This window comes from Myotis daubentonii, chromosome 3, assembly GCF_963259705.1.
Source record: "Myotis daubentonii chromosome 3, mMyoDau2.1, whole genome shotgun sequence".
In the NCBI taxonomy this organism is placed as follows: Eukaryota; Metazoa; Chordata; class Mammalia; order Chiroptera; family Vespertilionidae; genus Myotis; species Myotis daubentonii.
In genome coordinates, this window is record NC_081842.1 from 192980503 (window position 1) to 193005239 (window position 24737).

The 24737-nt window shown below is 44.6% G+C and overlaps 1 protein-coding gene and 1 long non-coding RNA gene across 6 annotated transcripts in view; both read left to right on the forward strand.

Moving 5' to 3' along the window:
- Window positions 1-6: 6 nt before the first annotated feature.
- Window positions 7-24737, forward strand: part of LOC132231246 (uncharacterized) — a 34904-nt gene continuing 10173 nt past the window's right edge. The window contains exon 1 of the long non-coding RNA XR_009452005.1: window positions 7-1166. This is a non-coding gene — a long non-coding RNA (uncharacterized LOC132231246). The remainder of the gene's footprint in view (window positions 1167-24737) is intronic.
- RAD54L (RAD54 like) overlaps window positions 3898-24737 on the forward strand; it is a 31013-nt gene continuing 10173 nt past the window's right edge. Inside the window, exons 1-17 of one of the 5 annotated variants that reach the window (XM_059690010.1) lie at window positions 3898-4052; window positions 4424-4545; window positions 4629-4715; window positions 6531-6650; window positions 11335-11395; window positions 12091-12226; window positions 12600-12669; window positions 12795-13083; window positions 13538-13662; window positions 13970-14120; window positions 19720-19846; window positions 20870-20944; window positions 21050-21180; window positions 21746-21856; window positions 22024-22147; window positions 22387-22465; window positions 22784-22963. In XM_059690010.1, the coding sequence (XP_059545993.1) occupies window positions 4543-4545; window positions 4629-4715; window positions 6531-6650; window positions 11335-11395; window positions 12091-12226; window positions 12600-12669; window positions 12795-13083; window positions 13538-13662; window positions 13970-14120; window positions 19720-19846; window positions 20870-20944; window positions 21050-21180; window positions 21746-21856; window positions 22024-22147; window positions 22387-22465; window positions 22784-22963 (1869 nt within the window). In that variant the 5' untranslated portion in view covers window positions 3898-4052; window positions 4424-4542. Of the gene's footprint in view, window positions 4546-4628; window positions 4716-6530; window positions 6651-11334; window positions 11396-12090; window positions 12227-12347; window positions 12368-12599; window positions 12670-12794; window positions 13084-13537; window positions 13663-13969; window positions 14121-19719; window positions 19847-20869; window positions 20945-21049; window positions 21181-21745; window positions 21857-22023; window positions 22148-22386; window positions 22466-22783; window positions 22964-24737 lie in introns of those variants that run through there. The other 4 variants (XM_059690012.1, XM_059690011.1, XM_059690013.1 and 1 more) reach the window with 4 other exon arrangements.

A 24737-nucleotide genomic window follows, 5' to 3' on the forward strand; every position in this document is an offset into this window, starting at 1 on the left:
CTCTAGGACCATTTGGTTACCCTGAATTAAAGTTCATATCAGAATGTTAAGGTAAATGCTTAAATCTCTTCCTTATTTATCTCTTTCATGCCCCCACCTGGGGATCAAGCCTGCAACCCAGGCATGTGCCCTGAACAGGAATCAAACTGTGTCCTCCTGGTTCACAGGTTGACATTCAACCACTGAGACATGCCGGCCAGGCTGCTCTCTCTCTCTCTCTTTTTAAATTGATTTCAGAGAGAGAGAGAGAGAGAGAGAGAGACATCAATTTGCTGTTTCAGTTATTTATGCACTTATTGGTTGCTTCTTATATGTGCCCTGGCCAGAGATTGAGTCCGCAACCTTGGCAATACTCTAACCAACTGAGCTACCCAGCCAGGGATGCTCTCTCTTTACATTATTATTGTGAACTTGTAGTTTTTATATATTTAGTATCTTAATCACTTGCAGTTATTTTTTTTTATATTATATAACATTTCAAGCATACACAAAAATAGAGAAAATAATATCATGGATTTCCAGGCACTCATCAGTCAGCTTCAGTAATTATCAATTCATGGCCAATCTTGATTTATTTATTTATTTATTCCCTCAATTGCTCTCCCCTGAGATTATTTTGAAGCAAAATTAGGTATGATTCCAATTCATCTGTGGTTTAGTATGTTTCTCTAAAAGATAAGGGATTTTATTACCACTATTGTACCTAAAAATTAATAATTTCTCAATATAATATAGTTGATATTCAGTTTTCCCCAATTTTCTTCTTCTTTTTTAAAATCCTCACCTGAGGATATTTTTCCATTGATTTTTATTTCTTTATTTTTAATGAGATTTATTCTCTCTTTTTAAAAAATATTTTTATTTATTTCAGAGAGAGAGAGAGAGAGATTGGAAGGGACATCAATTATGAGAGAGATCGGCTGCCTCCTGCACGCCCCTCACTGGGGATTAAGCCCGCAACCCAGGCATGTGCCCTTGACTGGAATCAAACCCGGGACCCTTCAGTCTGCAGGCCAACGCTCTATCCACTGAGCCAAACCAGCTAAGGCTCTGTTGGTTTTTAGAGATAGTGGAAGAGAGAGGGAAAGATAAAGAGAAATATCGATGTGAGAGAAATACATTGATTGGTTCTCTTGCACGCACCCTGACCAGGGCCTGGCCGGCGAGTAGCCTGCAACCGAGGTACATGCCCTGGTCGGGAATTGAACCTGGGACCTTTTAGTCCGCAGGCTGACGCTCTATCCACTGAGCAAAACCAGCTAGGGCCCCAATTTTCTGATAAACTTAAAAAAAAGTTTTAGTATCACGGTTATGCTGGCCTCCTAAAAAGAGTTAGGAAGTATTTTCTCCTCCCCTGTTTTCTAAAAGCATTTGGTAAGATTGGCAGTATTATTCAATATTTGATAGAATTCATCAGTGAAATCATCTGGGCCTGAGGTTTTCTTTATGGGAAGATTTATTTTTATAACAAGTTTAATCTTTTTGATACATATAGGGCTATTCAGTCTTTTAATTTCATTTTGAATTAATTTTGGTAAGTTGTGTTTCTCAAATAATTTGTTTATTTCATCTAAATTATTGGCTTTATTAGCATAAAGTTGTTCATAATTCTCCCTTGTTATTCTTTTAAAAACTGGACTCGTAAAATAAAGCACAAATGTAGAGAACACAGAAAAAAAGTGTAAGACTTAATGAAAGATTCTACAGCCAACACTTCTGTTACCACTACCATGTCAAGAACTAAAACCCACCCAGAAGTCCTGGCCATGGCCCTATCCCAAGTATAATTATAATCCCTTTCCTCTGCCATCAGTAACCATTTCCTGACTAGAGTATTTAGTTCTTTACATCTTTTTTTATAGTTTTATATCCAAATGTATATCCAGCCCTAGCCAGTTTTGCTCAGTGGATAGAGCATTGGCCTGGGGAATGAAGGGTCTCAGGTTGGATTCCAGTCAAGGGCACATACCTCTGTTGCAGACTTGATCCTGTGCAGGAAGCAACCAATCAATGTCTCTCTATGTGTCTATCCCTCTCTCGCTCTCCCTAAAAATCAATGGAAAAGTATCTTCGGGTGAGGATTAACAACAAAAACAAATGTATATCCACAAAACACACTACCACACTGGGGCCAGGAGACCACAAATCCCCTCATTGTCATTGTTATTGTGTTAATTGTTGACTTAATTATCCTGTACCCACCTATGTGAAAAAAAAAAAAAAAAAGTATGTGTCGCCCTGGCAGGTATGGCTCGGTTGGGTTGCTGGTTCAATTCCTGGTCAGGGCACATGCCTGGGTTGCAGGCTGGATCCCCAGTTAGGGGTGTGTGGGAGGTAGCCAATGGATGTCTCACTCCACATTGATGTTTCTTTCCCTCTAAAAATCAATTAAAAAAGTAAGAAAAAATGTATCTATCATTTTACTTTTTATCCAATTCCAAAGGTTTCCTCACCCCATTTTGCTTTTTCCCCCTCCCTAATCTATCACCAGTGGATTTCATGGAACCCACTTAGGTTCCTCTTTTGATTGTAATATATAAAAGAAGGTGCAAAATTGCCCTTTTTAATATATATATATATATATATATATATATATATATATATATATATATATATATATATATATAACTGATTTCAGAGAGGAAGGGAGAGGGAGAGATAGAAACATCAATGATGAGAGAGAATCATTGACTGCCTCCTGCATGCACCCTACTGGGATCCAGCCCACAAACCTGGCATGTGCCCTTACCAGAAATCAAACCATGACCTCCTTGTCCGCGGGTCCACATTCAACCACTGAGACACACTGGCTGGGCAAAACTGCCCTTTTCCAGAGCATTTTCTCAATCCATTGAGGTTTTGCTTCCTGGCCATTGTCTTCAGTTTGGTTCAAATAAACTCATGACAATTCTCTTTTTTTTTTCCCTTTCAGCTCATTTATTATTTTTTTAAAAAAATCTTTATTGTTGAAAGTATTATATATGTCTCCTCTTTCCCTCATTGACCTCTCCCAGCCTCCACCCCAGGCCTTCACCACTGCATTGTCTGTGTCCATGGGTCATGCATATATGCATACAAGTTCCTTGGTTGATTTCTTCCGACGTGCTCTTTACAATTCTTACAGGTTTGAGCCCTGGCCGGGTAGCTCAGTTGATTAGCGCTTCTTTCCCAATTTGCCAGCGTCCCTGGTTAGGGCATATACAAGAATCAACCAATGAATGAATGAATGAATGAATGAATGAAGTGGAACAACATCGATGTTGTGTTTCTTTCACACACACACACAAATCAATCAACCAATAAAAATGTTAGTAAAAAACAAAAAAACAAAATGGGTTTGGTCATTTCTTACCTTGACAGAGTAAGTTTCCAAAAAACTCCAAATCCGGTTTTGCCTAGCAAACGAAGGCAGTTTTCTCCAAAACATCCCCAACTAAAAAGATCGCATTCCCTGGGGGCTCTCCCTGCCGGAGCAGACGGAATGCCGACCTCCACCCTTGGGGAGGCCATGTCCGACCCCAAACCCGACCTCCGCTCCAGGCCCTTCGGGAGAAGCAGACCTGCACTGCCTTTTCTAACCCTCAGCTGTCACCGGGCTGCGGCCAGGCCAGCTCACCCGCCTACGACGGAAACGTCGCTGCACTAGAGCTGGAGACCCGCCCGCCGGCTCAGAAATCCTGCCCCGCCTGCTCGCCCCGCCCACCTCGCCCCTCCGCTCCCGCCGCCGTTGGCCCCGCCCTCCCGCTAAACCCCACCCCCAAGCCCGTCCCTTCCGCCTCTTCAGCTGCGGAGCGCAGAGCACCTAGGAGTTCGCATCCCTAGGCCCGCCCCTTCCCTGGGTCGCGAGCGCCGAACGCTTCGAACGCAGCCAATGGGTGGTGCGGCAGCCGCACCGCGGGAGGTTCGATTGACCCGCCTGGCGGGACCGGCGAGCCCAGGCGGCTGTTAACGCGCGCTTCGGGAAGAGCCAGGTTAAGCCGGCGTGCCGGGAGCACCTTGGTCTCAGCTGTTTTTTTAGCTCCGTCTGGGGTTCCCCTCCCAAGCCTGGGTCTGTTACTTGTCCTGCCTGGATCCCTGCTCGGCCTCCCTCCGTCCGGACCTCGCCTCTGGGAAACCCCCTTCTCTGGGCTCGGGCGCCTCGCCTCCCCAGGTCCCCGATTTCCACCCCAGCCTCTCTCTCCTGGCCTGGGATTTCCACCCCAGCCTCTCCTGGCCTGTAATTACCCTTCCCCCGCCTTTCCCCCTAACTACCTCCTTCCTTCATGCCCACCTGAGGCCATTGTACCGACTCCACTTTGCCCAGCCGTCCCAGATCTCTGCTTGGTTGGCCTGCTCTCCGGCCTCAGCTAACTGGCCACTCAGGTTTGGGCCCAAACCCCAGGCACTGGCTGAATTCCCTCCACCCATCCTCCTCTTTAATTAGACACGTTCTCGCTAATGTAGCAGGCCGCCCTCTACTGGCCCTGGTTCTGCATTTTCAGCTTCTGAGTGCCTTGGTCTTTTGGCTGATGGGTACCTGATATTTATGCTCCTGGCTCTAGGATGGTAAGTGAGGCCTCGGGGAGGGTGGGTCCGATGGGCTCAGGCTGCAGGATTCCTGCGGGGGCTCAGTTTCCATTCTCTTTCAGAGGAGGAGCTTAGCTCCCAGCCAGCTGGCCAAGAGAAAACCGGAGGGCAGACCTTCTGATGATGAAGATTGGCAGCCTGGGGTAGTGGTGAGTACTCTGCCCTCAAGTGGATAGAAAAGGTGGGGATGCAGGAGTGTTTGGGCAGAAAGGAATCCTGGACTTAGTTTCTGGGGTTACATGGAATGAACCTGATGACCTCCAGAGGCCTCTCTCAGTAAACTTTTAATGAGTGCTTACTATGTGTCAGGCATTGAACATAGATAAATAAAATATTTGTTCTCAAGTGCTCACCAGAAGCTAATGTAGACTCAGTTTTCCTGGTAGGAAGGAGTATTCCAAAGCAAAAGAGCACCTTGGGTTGGGCCCTTTGGCTGCCTTGAAAAAAAAAAATGCTCCCCAACAGCAACTAGCAGCCTGTTCTTTTGCTTTTTGTCCCTTTACCCAATGTCACAAAATAGTGGGATGTACTGGGTCCATTTTAGCATCCTGAGCTCACTTGGGCCTAGATTGGAGGGGTGGTTCTCCTCCAGTCTCTGCTAATACTCGAGTATAGTATGTTCAGCTGTGAGCTGGGTCCTGTGCTCTGCTCCCTCTTCCCAGGCTTTCGGGGGCTGGCTGTAGGCAGGATCTGTGCAAACCAAAATCAATAGGACAGTGCAGCATTTACTTCAGAGAGAGCAGTTCAAGGGCTTGACCACTGGAACTTTGGAGGAAAAGATGAGCTAAAGAAGGTCTAGAAGGCAATTTGGGGCAGCGGAAGTTTGTGAGTAAAAGCATGGAGAGCAAACATGTCAAACTGATGTAGAGAGAGGGAAGGGGCCTGGTGTTTGTTCCTGGTGTGCCTTTCTATGATCACTGAAGCTTCAAGTACCTGGGCAAGCGGGTACAAGTGGGTGCTTGCCTGATGGCTCAGTGGGGCTTGCTCTGTAGTTGCACCGCTGGTTTACCGTGGGGCTCCTCTACCTATGATGGCGGCACATTGGCTGCCCCTTGCCTGGCTCCATCCAAAGCTTTTTCTACCAAGTTTTCTGAGGGACTGTGATGTTGAGCTCTGGAATTTAAGTAATGTTATTTATAACCCCTTCAACCACACCTGCGTTTGTGTTAATGAGATAACTTTTGTAAAGCACCCTCTACTCTCTCCTAGACTCCTAAGTCAGGGGTCTCCGACTTGAAGTTGGGCAGCCCTTGGTGCAGCTGGGTCATAAATGGTGCTGTCTGCTCTGGTTGCTCCTGAAAATATTTTTGGTGTTGGGGTCCTCACTGCCATGGTGTGAACTGACTGGAGAGTGGTTTTAGTGACCTGAGAGTTGGTGACAGCTGTACTCTTGTCTCTCCTTTGAGAAAACTCAGGGACGGAAGCAAACAGTTGCTCAATTATTCTTCGGGCTTTTTAGAGTGAAGATTTGGGGTTACATGACTCCATGCTACTGGTGGACTTGCCCTTCACAGGCCCACTTCATTCACCTCTTCCAGTGCCCCATCTCAGATGAGGCAAGTTCTTTAAACTCATTAAGCTCCAATTTTCACCTGTTAAATAAGGACAATAAATATTTAACATAGGATCACTGTGAAAATGATATATGGTAATAAATGTGATTAGTTTTTAACAGGGTCTGGCACTTAATAAGTGTCTTAATCAAATTTAAAAATAATTTTATTTGCTGATTTTTAGAGAAAGAGAGAGGGAGAGAGAGAAATGTTGATTTGTTGTTTCACTTATTTGTACATTTGTTGGTTGATGCTCTAACCAGGGATCCAACCCAGAACCTTGGTGTATTGGGACCATGCTCTACCTAACCACCTGAACTATCCGGCCAGGGTTTAAACTTACAAAGCATTTTAAATGTTAGTTGCCATTGTGGTATTCTAGACTTCACCTTTCCCTCTACTCTCTCCTAGACTCCTAAGAAACGGAAATCCAGCAGTGAGACCCAGAGCCAGGAGTGTTTCCTGTCTCCTTTTCGGAAAGCTTTCACCCAACTAACGAATCGACCACTCTGTCTGGACAGCAGTCAGCATGTGAGTCAGAACCACAGCCTGCCAATGTATATGCTCCCCTGTCGTTTTGCCTAGGGAGGCTCCTACCCCTGAAGACACTAGAGTAGCCAGCAGACAGACTTGGGTGGGGACTGGAAGAGGCCTGGCCTCTTCTCCTTAGAGATGTGTGCTGATTTGGAGTCCCCTTCTTTTTAAAAAATATATTTTTAAAATTAATTTTAGAGAGAGAGGAAGGGAGAGGGGAGGAGAGAAACATTGTGGAGTCCTCTTCACCAGATCTCAGGTGACTCAGATTCCTGAGGACATGAGGGTACAGGAGAAAGAAGGCCATGGCAGGGTATTGGTTCAGTCTCTGACTCTGCATATGGTTTTAAGAAGTACTTAGAGTACTACAGCTTTCATGTGTTTCGTCTAGTAAAATCAAACGTAATCATCACTATGGCAGGTTCTGTGCATTATCTTGTGTAACTCTCATTTTTTTAAGATGAGGAAGCTGAATCTTGGAGGGGTTTACTTGTCCAAAGTTACAGTGTAACCTAGTCAAATCTGCCTGGCTCCATCCAAAGCTTTTTCTACCAAGTTTTCTGAGGGACTGTGATGTTGAGCTCTGGAATTTAAGTAATGTTATTTATAACCCCTTCAACCACACCTGCGTTTGTGTTAATGAGATAACTTTTGTAAAGCACCTGATTTTGGGGCTGGTTGCCCGGAGAACCAACCCACCAATGAATGGCCAATGCTTAATCATGCCTATGTAAAGAAACCTCCATAAAAACCCAAAAGGTCAGGGTTTGGAGAGCTTCCTGGTCCCAGAGCAACTGGGTTGGTAAACAGCACCGCATCCATGAGCTGGGAAGTGGAGCACCCCAAACCCCATAGGTACAGAAGCTCCTGTGCTTGGAACCTTCCAGACCTTGCCGTGTTTCTTCATCTGGCTGTTTATTCATATTCTTTAATATCCACGAGATAAACTGGTAATTTAGTAAGTAAACGTTTTCTGTGTTCTTTGAGCTGCCCTAGTAAATGAATCAAACCCAAGGAGGGGTTGTGGGAACCTCTAATGTATAGCCTGTCAGACAGAACCACCTGCAGTGGTGGTGGGGAAGCAGCCTTGTGAAGTCTTAATCTGATGCTTTCTGTGTGTAGATAATATCAGAATTGAGTTATATTGTAGGACTCCCAGCCCTGGCAGGAGTGACTCATTTGGTTGTAGTGTCATCCGGTACCCCAAAATGTTGCAGTTTTGATCCTAGTCTGGGCGCTTAAGTTGTGGGTTTGCTACTTGGTCTGTTGGGGTGTGTATGTGAAGAACCAGTCGATGTTTCTGTCTCACATTGATGGTTCTCTCTCCTCCTCTAAAAGTCAATAAAAATGTGTCCTCAGGTGAGGATTTAAGAATAAATTGTAGCCCAGCCAGAGTGTCTCAGTGGTTGAGCATCGACCTATGAACCAGGAGGTCACGGTTCGATTTCCTGCCAAGGCTCATACCTGGGTTAAGGGCTTGATCCCCAGGAAGAGGCATGCAGGAGGCAGCCCATCAATGATTCTCATCATTGATGTTTCTGTCTCTCTCTCCCTCTCCCTTCCTCTCTGAAATCAAGAAAAATACGTATTTTTTTAAAATTGTAGGACACCCAGGTGGTGCCAAAGAATTGCTTGATGTGTGGAAAACACACATGTGGAGTCAGAGTGAAGCAGTGTAGTATTGAGAGTAGAGGACACATACAGGAGTGTGCTTTTCCTTTACAGGGAGGTTTTGAAGGAAAAAAATGGGAATCTGTTTATGGGAATATGTAATGGAGGTTATTTGTACATGCAGCAAACATTTAGAAACATTTTTATATGATAAATGTGAAAGAATACATATGTGATATCCTATATAATAAAAGCCTAATGTGCTAAGTGTCTGGTCGACTGGTCCGCTGTTCAACCAATCAAAGCGTAATATGCTAATGATATGCTAAGGCTGCTCATTTGCTCGTTATGACATGCGCTGACCACCAGGGGACAGACAGTCGACCGGTTGACCAGTCACTATGATGGGCAGTGACCACCAGGGGGCAGATGCTCCGACTGGTAGGTTAGCTTGCTGCTGGGTTCCGGCTGATCATGACTGAGAAGGGCTGGACACACCCTGGAGACCTCCCACGGTCCCTCCCCGGCTGGCCAACCTCCTGTGTCTCTCCCCGGCTCTGGTTGTGCACTGGTGGGGTCCCTTGGCCTGGCCTGCGCCCTCTTGTAATCCGGGACCCCTCAGGGGGATATTGGAGAGCTAGTTTAGGCCCAATCCCACAGGGCCTAAGCCTGGCTAATGGCTAGTGAGCGCAGCGGCGGTGGCAGGAGCCTCTCCCGCCTCCATGGCAGTTTTAAGGATATCTGACTCCTGGCTTAGGACCGCTCCCCCCTTTTCCCATCCCCAGAGGTAAATCACTATCTTGAATTATGTTCATCATCTCTTGCTTTTTGTAATAGTTTTACCGTATGTATGTAATTCACTAAGTTTATTTATTGAGTTATAAACAAATGATAATGATATGTATGTTACTGGTCTAAAGGAGTCTGCTTCCCTGTGTGCATCAAAGCTTAATAAAACATGAACAGGAGCTTGCAGCAAAGAAAATAAGGATTTATTAGTTCAGGAAATGACCCACACCTGGAATCACAAATGAATTAATGCTCATAAGCCTGGCTCCCGGTGGCTTCCATGGATGGGCTACGTTGGGGAAACATCATTAATCATGGTGACTAATGAAGTTCGGGTTGTGGTTCTGCTGATTGGTCAGTGCTAGGGTAGAGGGTGGTTGTCAGCCCTGGCACCAGTTCGTCTGGTTTCCCTGCATTTTGGGGCCTGGAGCTGAAACACAACTGAGGCTTAGATGTTGTCTCTAGTTTGACTGAAACTATCTTTGCTGGTCAACAGACCTGAGGCTTTGTTCCTAAGATTTTTTGATTCTGATCAGAATCTCTTTGTCCTGGGGGCTTAATGATTAAGGGAGTGGACATGCAAGGAAGAAGGATACTGGATGAAGCCAGTTTGAATCAGAAGAAAAGAAAGGAGAAAAGTTATATTAAAGAAATGAAGTTTCTACATGATTACATGTAGTACTCTGGGACTTTCATTCAGGATTCATTCAAGTAACTATATGACAATAAGTGCAGGTGTGGTGGGAGTATGCAATAGGGTCCTAACAGTCTGGAGGTTGGTGAAGACCTGAATCTGAGGGACATACTGTGGTGGCCTGGAAGTCAGCCGGGTGAAGAGAGTGGACATGATCTAGAGAGGGAACAGCCTGTGTGAAAGCAGTGGAGGAGGAGCCTCTGGGGGAGGAAAAATTCTCCTCTACCCTAGGTTCTTCGGGCTGGACTAATAATCAAATTGTCATTGACAGATTAGCAGGAGAAAAATTAAAGCTTCATAACATATAATCATATGAATACCTCCTGAGACCCAGGAAAACTGTAACTCGCCAAAATGGCAGAAGCCATCACCTTAAATACCACCTTAACCAAAAAACAAAAAATGGTGGAGTCAGTCAGGGGAGGTGACCAGGAAAAGTGCAATAAACAAGGGTATGCAGATTTAAGTCCAAGCTTTTTCCATTGATAGTAGAGGCAGGCAGGGTTCAGTGAGGGAGACACTCTTACAAATAAAGATTTCCCTTATAAATGTAGATGTCCTTTTACCCAGGATAACTGCTACTTGGCTTTCAGAGCTTCGTCCAAGAATGCTGTTTGTTAAAAATAACCAGTCTAAAAAAATAATTCATATCCCAAAAGACACATTTTGGGGTGGCAAAAACTACTTACCCTCTGGCCCCAAAGGCAAAAGTGCCTCAGACCCACAAAAGTCATAGTGCAACCCTGGAGATGAGGACTTTAGCCTTAGACACCAGTAGAATGTCTAGGTTTGGGGGTGGTTGCATATGTGGGTGTGGAGCCTAGGAGAGAGGTACTGATTGGAAATAGACTTGGGGTCATTAGCATATTGATGATATTTAGTGCCATACCTCCAACGGGTATTGAAGTGTCAGGGTGAGTGTGCAGTCAGAAGAGCCTAGAGCCCTATCTGGTTTGGCTCAGTGGATAGAGCGTTAGCCTGCAGACCTACAGGTCCCGGGTTCGATTCTAGTCAAGGTCACGTACCTCTGTTGCAGTCTCCTCCCCGTCTTTCCCTCTCTTCCACTCTCTCTAAAAATCATGGAAAACTATCTCCGGGTGAGGATTAAAAAAGAAAAAGAAGAGCCGAGGTCCGAGCCCCGAGGAACGCGTACTTTTAAGGGGGATTAGGCAGAGGAAAAAGAAAACCCATTAGGGGACTGAGCATGAGGCCCCAGAGAAGGGAGTAGGAGAGTGGTGGCATAGAAGTCAGAGACAGAATATTTGAGGAGTAGTGGCCAGCTTTGTCTAGTAAGATAAGGATAGTAACACGTTTGTTACCAGTGAGAGGAAGGAGACCTCGGTTCTTGTTTTCTTGAGGGGAAGATTTTAATCAAGAGACAAAGAAAGCAAGAAAAGAAGCTGTTGTACAAATCTAATATGGAGCACAATGTTCTAGGTGATTCTTAATGAGCTGTAATAAAAATACAATGCTCTTACTGTATTACGGTGCTTACATCGGCATTTTAGGCTGCATTTGTAGAAATAGTATCCCATAACATCTCTAAAGAGTCCTGAGTCCCTGTTTTCTCTCTCTGTTTCTTTTTAGGAAGCATTTATTCGAAGCATTTTGTCAAAGCCTTTCAAAATCCCCATTCCAAATTATCAAGGTAAAAATGGCGACTTTTCTATTTTTAACTCTGTCATGCGTCACTGTGCCTGGATAGATTAAAACCTCAGCTTTTGAACATATAAGCTTACCTTGGAATTGAAGATGCCAGTCCAGTGGTGACTGTGTATGGGGTGGCTCCACTGAGGTCTGCATGAAAAACTGTTTGATAGCGTCAGCAAGGCCGCCCTTCATCTTCTTGGTGGGGATGTGCAGTGCTCGGGAAGCTCCTGGTGGGCCAGGGTGACTGCTGGGTCCAGGTTTCATTTAGTCCATGTGAGTTCAATGGCATCTTTATGAGGTTGACTCTGTTGGAGGCTTAGGTTCTACAAAGTTTTCCTTGTCCTATATAGAGCATAGCATTGTGCACTGGGGCTGGGAGAGAGGAGGCCAGCTCTAAGTCTTGAAAGGCCCTTTCAGGGTTTTAGACCTTTCCAGATTGACTTGAGTTGAGATGAACAAGACCTGGCCCTTCTGAGGTTTGTAGCTGAATGGCAAACTAAAATAATAGAGACTCTGATCTGAGGCAGACTGGGAGACGGTCAGGTAGCAGTGCCCAAACTGTATTTGGAGAGGTTCTGGGAGAGAGAGGGTCATATGGAGGCTTAGGAAAGGTTGGTGAAGGATAGGAATTTGAGCTGGGCCTGCTGGAGCTCCTCAACATAGAGGCTTAGTTAACAGATTGTTGGTTTCTAGGTCCGCTGGGCTCTCGGGCATTGGGCCTCAAAAGGGCTGGGGTCCGCCGGGCCCTCCATGACCCCCTGGAAGAAGGTGCCTTGGTTCTGTATGAACCTCCCCCGCTGAGCGCCCATGACCAGCTGAAGCTTGACAAGTATGTGTGTTGGTATTTCTTGAGCAGTTCTGATCCCTGGGGACGGGCATATGTTTTCAGAGTGCTGTCATGACTGCTGTGCCATCCAGAGAGTGGTGGGGAAGGAGAGTGCCTAGGCAAGAGCATGTGGACATGACCAAGGTGGGGATTCCTCACTCGGGAGCAGGCGGGGTTGAGGTGATAACATAGAGAGCCCATCCCTCTTACCTAAATTTCCCCAGGGCAGGAATTTACTGTGGTTTGATTACCAGGCCAAGAAAGCCCTCTTTTAGGCAGCTGCCTCTGTGGCTTCTGGATCAGCAGGACACAACTTCCTTAGGGCATGCCCTTGCCTGTGTCTGAGCTCCATGTTTTCTTTGCTGTATTTTCTCAGGGAAAAACTCCCTGTCCATGTGGTTGTTGATCCTATTCTCAGTAAGGTCTTGCGGCCTCATCAGAGAGAGGTAAGTGGGGTGGGGGGTGGGGGTAAGCGGGGGAATGAGTTACGGGCTAGGCTGAGCTTGAGGCTGCCATCTTTAGGACAGCAGCAGTGGGGATGCCAAAGTGGCTGAGTGCTCTTCTTCCCCAGGGAGTGCAGTTCCTGTGGGACTGTGTCACCAGTCGGCGCATCCCCGGCAGCCATGGCTGCATTATGGCTGATGAGATGGGCCTGGGCAAGACACTGCAGTGTATCACGTTGATGTGGACGCTTTTGCGCCAGAGTCCAGAGTGCAAGCCAGAAATTGACAAGGCAGTGGTGGTGTCGCCCTCCAGCCTGGTGAAGAACTGGTACAATGAAGTTGGGAAATGGCTTGGAGGGAGGATTCAACCTCTGGCCATCGATGGAGGCTCTAAGGACGAGATAGATCAAAAGCTGGGTATGGAGTCTTTACACAAACTACTCTTCTACACAAACTACTCTTTTCTTTTTTATATGTTTTTCTTGATATTTAGAGAGAGAGGAAGGGAGAGGGATAGATACATAGAAACATTGATGAGAGAAACCTCATTGATTGGTTGCTTCCTGCATGTCCCCTACTGGGGATCAAGCCTGCAGCCCGGGCATGTGCCCTGTCCAGGACTTGCACCAGTGACCTCTTGGTTCCTGGGTCGACTCTTAACCACTGAGCCACACCAGCTGGGCATTGTATTCCTTTCTTATGTGAATGCTTACTGATGGCCAGGGTTGAGGGCAATGAGGGGTGGCAGAGAAGAGAATTCTATGGAAAATAGTTGAAGTAGTTATTTCCAGGCTGAATTAAACAGCAATCAAACTTTTTTTTTTTTTAAAGATATTCTAAGATTTGTTCCTTGACACCTTTTCTGTTGTAGAAGGATTCATGAACCAGCGTGGAGCCAGAGTGCCTTCTCCCATCCTCATCATTTCCTATGAGACATTCCGCCTTCATGTTGGAGTCCTCCAGAAAGGGAGTGTTGGACTGGTCATATGTGACGAGGTACTTGACTCTCAGCAGTCTGGGTGGTAGGAGAAAGTCTGTCAGAGTCTCCTCACTGAGAACTTCCTCCAAGGTCTGTGTCAGTCCCTGGGGAATGCTGAGTATAGAGCATGCTGCTTTGGAGGAGGCAAATGAGAGGAGAGCCCATGATATCAATCTGTCAAAAGAGGGAGTAAGCACTTTTTGGAACTTCGAGGAGGGTGAGGTGCTGTGGACTGATGGCCAGAGATGGGATTCTCTACACAAGACTTTGCTCCTATTAGGGATGCCATATTGTGCCCAGGCCTAAGTGAGAATTTCCTTTTAGGGACACAGACTCAAGAACTCTGAAAATCAGACTTACCAGGCCCTGGACAGCTTGAACACCAGCCGGCGGGTGCTCATCTCCGGGACTCCCATCCAGAATGATCTCCTTGAGTATTTCAGCTTGGTACATTTTGTTAATTCAGGCATACTGGGTAAGAATCCAGCCTTGTTTGCTACACTGGAGAGGAGTCTTACCTGTAACTCTAGCTGAGGAGAGAAAAGAGAATGCTAGTACTTGTAGGAGGACTTCTCTTGTCAGGGAGACCTTGGCTCTGCCAAGCATCTCGGCAAGGTCCTTTCTGGCCATAATAATAATAATAATTATTATTATTATTATTTTATTTTTTAGAAGGAGTGGAGGGTAGGGAGGAGAGAGAGAAAAACATGGATGTGAGAAAGACACATCCATTGGTTGCTTCCTGCATGCTCAGACCGGGTCGGGGAACGAGGCTGCAACTAAGGTACGTGCCCTTGACTGGGTATCGAACTCAGGACCCTTTAATCCGCAGGCCGATGCTCTATTCACTGACCCAAACTGGCTAGAGCAAGATTTCATTGTGGGGTTTTTTGTGTGTGTTTTTTTAAAAAATATATTTTTATTGATTTCAGAGAGGAAGGGAGAGAGGGGACAGAGGGATAGAAACATCAATGATGAGAGAGAATCGTTGATCGGCTGCCTCCCGCATGCCCCTTACTGGGGATTGAGCCCACAACTCAGGCATGTGCCCTTGACCAGAATCGAACCCGGGACCCTTCAGTCCACAGACCGATGCTCTATCCACTGAGCCAAACCAGCCAGGGCAGATTTCATTGTTTTTGTTTATTTTTTGTTTGAGAGAAACGTGGATCAGCTGTCCCCCATGTGCACCTTGACCAGAGATCAAACTTGCAATCTAGGTATATGCCTTGACTGGGACTCGAACCTGTGACCTTTTGGTGTACAAGATGATGCTCCAACCAACTGAGCCACCAGCCAGGGCAAGATTTCATTCTTTTTTATGGCTGAGTAATAGTCCATAGTATATATGTATCAACACTTTTTAAAAAATAAATATTTTTTTTTATTTTTTACAGAGAAGAAGGATAAAGGATAGAGAGTTAGAAACATCCATCAGCTGCCTCCTGCACACCCCCTACTGGGTATGTGCCTGCAACTAAGGTACATGCCCTTGACCAGAATCGAACCTGGGACTCTTCAGTCTGCAGGCTGATGTTCTATCCACTGAGCCAAACCGGTTAGAGCTGTTATCAACACTTTTTTATCTGTTCGTCTACTGATGGGCACTTAGGGCACTTCCATATCTTATCTATTGTAAATAATGCTGCAGTGAACATAGGGGTGCATATATCTTTTCAAATTAGATTTGGGTTTCTTTGGATATATACCCAGAAATGGAATTGCTGGATCATAAGGCAGTCTTATTTTTAATATTTTGAGGAACCTCCAACCATACTACTCGTAGTAGCTGCAACATATGCATTCCCAAAAATGTTGCATAAGGGTTCCTTTTTCTTCACATCCTTGCCAACACTTGCTGATTTTTTTATGATAGCCATTGTGACAGGTTTGAGGTGATAGCTCATCGTGGTTTGGTTTTGTTTTGATTTTTAATCCTCACTGGAGGATCTTTTTTAAAAAAAATATATTTTATTGATTTTTTACAGAGAGGAAGGGAGAGGGATAGAGAGTTAGAAACATTGATGAGAGAGTAACATCGATCAGCTGCCTCCTTCACACTCCCTACTGGGGATGTGCCAGCAACCAAGGCACACGCCCTTGACTGGAATTGAACCCGGGACCCTTCAGTCCCTAGGCCGACACTCTATCCACTGAGCCAAACCGGTCAGGGCAGGGCAGGATCTTTTTAAAAATTGATTTTAGAGAGAGGAAGGGAGAGAGAGAAACATCGATTGGTTCCCTCCTGTATGTGCCACAACAGGGGATTGAACCCACAACCTTTTGGTGTATGGAACTATGCTTCAACCAGCTTAGCCGCCTGGCCAGGTCTCTCACTGTGGTTTTAATTTGCATTTCTTTGAATACTTAGTGACATTGAGCATCTTTTCATAAGTCTATTGGCCATGTATGTCCTCTTTGGGGAAGTATCCGTTCAGGTCCTTTACCCATTTTTAGTTGGATTGTTTATTGGTTTGTTCTTTATAAATTTTGGATATTAACCCCTTATCTAATATATCATTGGCAAATATCTTCTCCCATTCAGTAGGTCATCTTTTCGTTTTGTTGATGGTTTCCTTTGCTGTGCAAAAGAACTTTTTAATTTGATATAGTCCTATTTATTATTTCTTCAGTTTTCCTTGCCTGAGGAGATATACCAGAAAAATATTGCTAAGAGAAATGTCAGACTTTACTGCCTATATTTTCTTCTAGGAGTTCTATGGTGTTGAGTCTTATATTTAAGTCTTTAATCCATTTTTAGTTTATTCTTGTATATGGTGTAAAAAGATGGTCTAGTTTCATTTTTTTATGTATCTGTCCAATTTTCCCAAAACCATTTATTGAATATACTGTTTTATCCCATTGTATAGTCTTGGCTCCTTTGTCATATATTAGTTAACTGTATAGGTGTGGGTTTATTTCTGGGTACTTTGTTCCTTTCCATTGGTCTGTGTGTCTGTTTTTTAGTCTAGTTACTAGTACCATGCTGTTTTGATTATTATAATCTTGTGATCCCTCCAACTTTGTTCTTTTTTTATTGCTGTGGCTATTTAGGGTCTTTTGTGGTTCCATATAAATTTTTGGATTATTTGTTCTAGTTCTATAAAAACACCATTGGAATTTTGATAGGGATTTTGTTGAAACTATAGATTGCTTTGGGTATCCATGTGTATGGTATATGCTTCCATTAAATTTATTCCTAGGTATTTTATGTTTTTTGTGCAGTTGTAAATGGGATTTTTTTTTTTTAGTTTTTCTTTCTGTTAGTTCATTATTGATGTATAAAAATGCAACCAATTTCTGAATATTTATTTTGTATCTTGCTATTTTACTGAATGCATTTATCAGTTCTAGTAGTTTTTTTGGTGGGATCTTTAGGGTTCTCTCTATAGTATCATGTTATCTGCAAATAATGACAGTTTTACTTCTTCCTTTCCAATTTGGATGCCTCTTATTTCTTTTTGTCTGGTTGCTGTGGCTAGGATTTCCCCACTCTGGCTATTTTTCTCTGGCAGAGGTGGCAGGCTCTTTGCAGAGCATGGGGTCACTATGAACTGTGGATGGAAATAATATCTCCAGATATTTTTGTTACCTCACGAGAGCTTTGACCTCAGAGCAGACAGCCTTGGGCAGCTTCTTTCTTTTTTTAAAAACCATTTTTTAGTGTACAATTAAGTGTCATTAAGTATATACACATTGTTGTGCAACCATCACTACCATCTATCTCCAGAACTTTTTTTATCTTGCAAAACTGAAACTCTACCCATTAAACAATAGCTCCCTATTTTTCACTCTCCCCTGCCCCAGTAACCACCATTTGGGAAGTTCTTGCACTTAGATATCTGGGGAACGGTTTTTTAGTGTCACCCCAACTTGACAGTGCTTAGGAAAATCACTTAAGGCAAGAACCAGCTGGGCAGCAAGATTTTCAGAGAACATACTTGAGTGACCACCACCAGATCAGTTACTGTCACCATCTCAGCAGCCCTCCCGTCTCAGAGGCACTCTCCCACCCCCTTCTAATCACTACTTTTTTCTCCCCAGAAATATTCTTGAACTTTATATATATAAATGGAATCATACAGTATATATTCCTTTGCATCTGGTTTCTTCTGTTCATTATATTTATGAGAAATCACCCATGTTGTTGCCTGTAGTTGTAGTTTTTCATTTTTGTATACTATTCCCTTTAGTGAATATACCATGATTTATTTCTCTTACTATTGATAGACAATTTTTATTTCCAGTTTTTTATTCTTTTAATAATGATGCTGTGGACATTCTTGCACATGTTTTTACCTCAGCATGATATGCATTTCTCTGTCCTAAGTGTGGAATTGCTGGGTCATATATTATGCATGTGTTCAGCTCTATAATCACTTTAAGTGATTGTACCAGCAGAGTATGAGAATTCCAGTGTCTACTCTATATCATGGGTCAGCAATTTTTTTTCTTAAAGGGCTTGATAGTGTTTTAGGCTCACAGGCAAACTCTGTCACAGTTACTCAGTTCTGCCATTGTAGAGTGAAAGCAGCCATAAAGGGCATTGCTATAGTCTAATAAAACTTCATTTACAGAAACAGGTGGCTGGCCCATGGCTGTAGTTTGTTAACCATGGCTCTCTATCACCAATATTTATCTTTAAAATTTTCAAAAAAGCCCTAACCAATTTGGCTCAGTGGATAGAGCGTCGGCCTGCGGACTGAAGAGTCCCAGGTTCAATTCCAGTCAAGGGCATGTACCTTGGTTGCCCGCACATCTCCAGTAGGGGGTGTGCAGGAGGCAGCTGATCGATGTTTCTAACTCTCTATCCTTCTCCCTTCCTCTCTGTAAAAAAATCAATAAAATATATTTTTAAAAAAATTTTTCTTTTTCCCCCCAAAAAATGTTAGTCGCCCTGGCAGGTGTTTATCAGTGGTTAGAGCTTTGGCCTGTGCACTGAAGGGTCGAGGGTTCAATTTCCAGTCAAGGGCACATACCTGGGTTGTGGGTTCCATCCCGCCCCCAGTCGGGTGCATGCGGGATGCGACCAGTCGATGTGTCTCTCTCACATTGATGTTTTTCTGTCTCTGTTTCTCTCTTTCCCTCCTCCCTCCCCTCTCCCTTCCTGAAGAGCCATTGAAAAATATCCTCGGGTGAGGATTAACAAATTAAATAATTTTAGTCATTTTGTTGGTGTTTAGTAATATCTCATTCCATCTGCCTAATGTTGAATAAAGTTAGATATCTTTTAATATAGTCATTGGCTATTTGGAGGTATTGATTTTTTTTTTTTTTTTAAATTTCTGGGCAAAAGAAAATCATATACCCATTAAGCAGTTACTTTCTATTTCCCCTTTACCCCTGACCCCGACAACCACCAATCTGCTTTCTGTCTGTAAGGATTTACCTATTCTGGATATTTCATATCAGTGAAATCCTATAATATCTGAATTTTTGTCTTTGGCTTATTTTACTTAGTGTAATGTTTTCAAGGTTTGTCCACACTGTGGCATGAACTTCATTGTACTGATACATGCACCTTTATCTCTTACAAACAGTATATAGGTGAGTGCTCTAAAAAAAATCCAATCTGATAATTGGATTGTCTTTTTTAAAAATATGTGTGTTTTTATTGATTTTTTTAGAGAGGAAGGAAGAAATAGAAACATCCATGAGAGAGAAACATCAATGGGCTGCCTCTTGCACACTCCATACTGGGGATGGAGCCCGCAACCCAGGCATGTGCCCTGACCCAGAATCTAACCAGTTACCTCTGGATGCATGGGTCAACATCAACCACTGAGCCACACTGGCCAGGCTGGAATGTCTTTTTATTGGATTATTTTGTCCATTTATAGTTAATGTGATTAGTTACATGTTTGTATTTTAATCTACTATCTCACTATTTGGCCTTTTAAGTCTTCTGTGTTTTGGTAGCTCTCCGATTCATTCAAACAAATTGCCTGTAATTTGTTTAGCTTTGTTGGTCTTGGCAGGAAGGTTGGTCTGTAACAAAGAAGTCTGCCATTACTAGCAGTGGGAAATAATTCTTTTTCTACATTCTTTAATTTCCCCTTCTCTTCTGCGTCTAGGAACTGCCCATGAGTTCAAGAAGCATTTTGAGTTGCCAATTTTGAAGGGTAGAGATGCAGCTGCCAGTGAGGCAGAGAGGCAGCTAGGAGAGGAGCGACTGCGGGAGCTCACCAGCATTGTGAATAGGTAATGGCAGGGTGGGACTAGAAGGCAGCACTTCATTTGGGTTCCCCCAACTGAGGTCATCAGAGTTGCCCCCTAAGCCATCCAAGGCCAGTCTTTTGGGACCTTGACCTATGAAGGCCGGGATTCTAGGAAGGGAGTGGGATCTGTGTTCTGACTATAACTACTGAATAAAATAGGGGGTCTTGCAGGCCAAGTCCCTGCTTTCTTCCTGGCCTCAGTCCTGTGGTCTGGTTTTGGTCTGCTTAGCAACCTGCTGAGGAAGCTCTTTTCTGACGCTGTTGGATTTCCTGAGCAAAATATCCCTCAGAACACTGTTAGTATTTCAGAAGCTTCTTACCATTTGATCTCAAACCTAAAGAACCACACTTACCTTCCCAGGCCTCATAGGTAGGGGTAGATCTGATGGATGGGTGTGGCTTCCAGACTGAGATGGCTTTTTCTATGGGGCCCACATAGCACAGGAGGGCAGGTACATCCTGGACTCCTGTTATAGATATATACACTTGATGATTTACATCCTGAAGAGTCCTGTTCTTCCCAATTGCCACCTCTCCCTCCCAATTTTAGATGGCAGGAAGGAGACAGTGTGTCAGGACCTGCTGCTTAGGTGCCTGATCCCTGTTCTTCCTGGTCTGCTAGGAGGTGTGGGCTTAATTTCATTGAGCCTTGGGTCATTTGACAAGAGAAATGGGCAAATGCAGAAACTTCCCTAAGGACTTAGTGGTTTGCAGCTTGCTTTCCCTATCAGAGCACTAGACACAATGGGAGACCTTGGCCTCTTCTCGAAGACCAGCTAACCTTTTGAAGGGGAAGAGAAAGAGTTGTCAGTTAAAACTAGACTGTAAGGGTCTCCGTTCCCATGACTGCGACCCCGGTATAGATAGCTTTGCCCTAGGACTGATGGGTCTCTGACATTTAATAGTACAAAAGAGTCATTTTTGGTCCTTTAGGTGGTCATTTTTATTCCAGTAGTTTTTTTAGTGGTTTTACCAGCACCTTACCTTTTTATCTTGTTCTCTCTAGGTGTCTGATACGGAGGACATCTGATATCCTGTCTAAGTATCTGCCTGTGAAGATTGAGCAGGTGGTTTGTTGTAGGTACTGAACTCAACTGCGGGGTGTAAAAGCCCAGTTTTCAGGTTGTCCTCAGAGGGCCCAAGTATGGTTCAGCCTTTCTCACTGACCCAGCTGCCTTTTTTTCAGGTTGACACCGCTTCAGACTGAATTATACCAGAGGTTTCTGAGACAGGCCAAGCCAGCAGAGGAGTTGCGTGAGGGCAAGATGAGTGTATCTTCCCTGTCTTCCATCACCTCACTAAAGAAGCTTTGTAATCGTGAGTTGGGTCCATGCTCCTCAGAGATCTTCGGTGAGAGTGAGCAAGGAGGGTAGGCTCCCGCAGGCGATCCAGCCACCTTCACTAATCCTTGTCCTCAGAGTCCTCATAGAGGCCATATGTGATTCCGGCCCTCCCCAAGGCATGAGCCCTACATTGTTTACTTTGTAAACCAGACCCTTTGCTTTGAAAACTTCAGCTTATCCTCTGCCCAGCCTATGCTTGATGCTTGGGGTATAGAGGACTGTGTGTGTGTGTGTTCATGCACACATGTGCACACAAAATGTCAGACAGGAATAAAAATAACAAAATACTGTCTCTGGTATAGCTTCCCTTTTGTTGGGAGAACACACTGGTGAGCCAGGTTAACCATCCATTCTCCCAGATGGCACTGACTACATGCTGGCATTTGGGACCGAGCAAATCTGGTGCTGAAGAAGGTCATTTGGACAGGCTTCTTTCTAGAGGAGGTTCTTTCTAATGAGAACTGAAGTGGAAATTTCTGAAAGCAATGTAGCTGGCCTTTTTTTTTAAAATTTATTTTTAATTTTTATTTTTTTACCAGACCCAGCTCTCATCTATGACAAGTGTGTGGAAGAAGAGGATGGCTTTGAAGGTGCCTTGGACATATTCCCCCCTGGTTATAGCTCCAAGGTTCTAGAGCCCCAGCTGTCAGGTGAGCCCTTTCCTACCATTTGCTGCTGTTGTTTTGGCTTCTCTGGGATGAAGGGTGGGAGATTGTCTCTATATTCTAAACCTATCTTGTCTCAAGGCAGGATATCAAGAGTAAGAATTTTGGGCCATTGGGATGACACACTGGGGACTAATTGTTCATCTCCCCAGGTAAAATGCTGGTCCTTGATTACATCCTGGCGGTGACCCGAAGCCGCAGCAGTGATAAAGTAGTGCTGGTGTCCAATTACACCCAGACACTGGACCTCTTTGAGAAGCTCTGCCGGGCCCGAAGGTAGGGAAGAGCCTAACTAGGCTGCCAAAGTGCCTCCCCAAGCAGAATAGCCCCTGGTCTTGTAGGTGTTCCCACAGGACAGAATCCTGGCTCCTAGCTCTTGCCCCTCCCTTTGTGAGGGTGGGGCCTCAGACTGTGCATGAAACAGCCTCAAGTATGGTTAGTGTAGTCCCTTCGTAATTCTGGCTCCAAGAAACTCTGCTTCTTTCTTGGGTTTTGATCTTTGGATTTCCCTTTAGGTATTTGTATGTCCGCTTGGATGGCACCATGTCCATTAAGAAGCGAGCCAAGGTTGTAGAGCGCTTCAATAGTCCATCGGTAAATGCACAACCCTTGCCCCCACACCACCAATGTAGTAACATCAGGATCAGGGTTGATAGAGAAGCTATAAGGGGGCTGCGCTCTAGTGTCTTCCTGGATTTTTTTTTCTGGTGGGTGTGGTAGGGTTAGACTGGTTAGTGATGGCTGGGCTGGGCACTGACTCTGTGGGCTGGGAAGTTGGATGGTATGCAAACTGGTGATCCTCACAATTGGTCTGAGCCTAAGAATATTGATGTGTGAGAGAACAGTTGACTGGGCTGAGAAGGATCCTAGTTCAGGCTGTGAAAGGTTCTTTTCTGCTTCCTCTCTTTCCAGAGTCCTGACTTTGTCTTCATGCTGAGCAGCAAAGCGGGGGGCTGTGGTCTCAATCTCATTGGGGCTAACCGTCTGGTCATGTTTGACCCTGACTGGAACCCGGCTAATGATGAACAAGCTATGGCTCGGGTCTGGCGTGACGGTCAAAAGAAGACCTGCTATATCTATCGCCTGCTGTCTGTAAGGATGGAATAAGACCTTTAGGACCATCTTGGGTTATTTTTTAGTGCCACTCTTTGGGCCCTCTGCTTCTAGCAGTGGCCTTAGCTATGGGCTTAGCCAGGAGCCTTTTATTCTTCTGTTCTCTCCACCCCATTCCTTCAAACCCTTCTTTACAATGCTCTCTGGACACCTGTATTCAGTAGTTAACAAACTCCCCTGTGGCCCCATCCTTTTCACAGGACACCTACTTTCCTTCATACCTGATTTCCACTCTCCGATGTGGCCTTGTAGTCTTCTTACACTCCATGTCCCATGGTATTAAAAAGAGGTATTGGCATTCTCCAAGTTCTCAGTGATCACTCAGACCATCCATCCTATAGTTCTTTTGAAGCTCAAGTTGTCTAGTTTGATTTCTCTTTTCCTTACAACAGTCATCTACCTCCTGCTGTTTTCATAATTTGTTAATGATTGTTAGACACCAGCTCAATCTTTATTTGTTTCCCAATCCAGCTATCATCCTGGTGGACTTCAAGGACCATGCAGTTATCCAGCATTCTGGCCTTCATGTTTCCTTGACCTCCCCCAATTTTACTCACTCTAAAGACTACACTGTGGAACTTAAACAATACTGAAACTTTACATAGTACCCCAAACGTTAGTTAACAGCTATCACTTCCTGTCCTTCCAGCTTTCTTATACCGCCTACATCTGCTTCAGCCTAACGTCCCTAGTACCCTGACCCCAGTCCTCAAATCTAGCTTTACTTCCTTTTCTGTTCGGCCTGATCCTTATTGTGTATCCTTTTAGGAACTCCTTCCCTAATACCTACTTCACTTGGTACAGCTGTTCTCAGCTTTTACACCAGGTAAATTTGCACTTACAGATGGGCACTGCCACTAATCACATTCACCATTTTGGCTAGGCCATATCTCATTTTCTTTCAACAACCACTTTAAGCCTTCACTACTGCCCTCAAGTTTCCTTCTTAACCCTGTCTCTCATTCTTCTGCAGAGACCCTGTCCTACTTCACAGAAAAAAAATGTAGGCTATGAGGCTTGAATTCTTCCCCCTGCCTTTTGCACTCTTCCATAAATCTTTTTTTTTTTAATTTCTTTATTGATTTCAGAGAGGGAGAGGGGGGAGAGAGAAACATCAATGATGAGAGAGAATCATTGATTGGCTGCCTCCTGCACACCTCCTACTGGGGATCGAGCCCGCAACCCAGGCATGTGCCCTTGGCCAGAATCGAACCTGGGACCCTTCAGTCCACAGGCTGACGCTCCATCCACTGAACCAAGCCAGCCAGGGCTAGCCCAGATCTCTTACCTGAGTTCTAGCCCCATGTATCCATCACCTACTGTACATTTCCACCTGAAGATTTTTTGTTTGTTTATTTGTTTGTTTTTGTTAATCCTCACCTAAGGATATTTTTCCATTATTTTTTAGGGAGAGTGAAAGAGAGAGGGAAAGACAGAGAGAAACATTGATGTGAGAGAAACACATCGATTGGTTGCCTCCTGCATGAGCCCTGACCAGGGCCTGGGCTGGGGAGGAGCCTGCAACCAAGGTATGTGCCCTTGACTGGAATCATACCTGGGACTCTTTGGTCCGCAGGCCATGCTCTATCCACTGAGTCAAATGGACTAGGGCTCCACCTGAATATCTTACAAGCACTTCATATACATTATGATGAAACATGCTCCCCTTCTGAATTTTGTCATTTAATGGTTCCATTGGCCACTCAACCCAAATCTGGGCATTATCCTACTAGACTATTCTGTCTCCTAACAA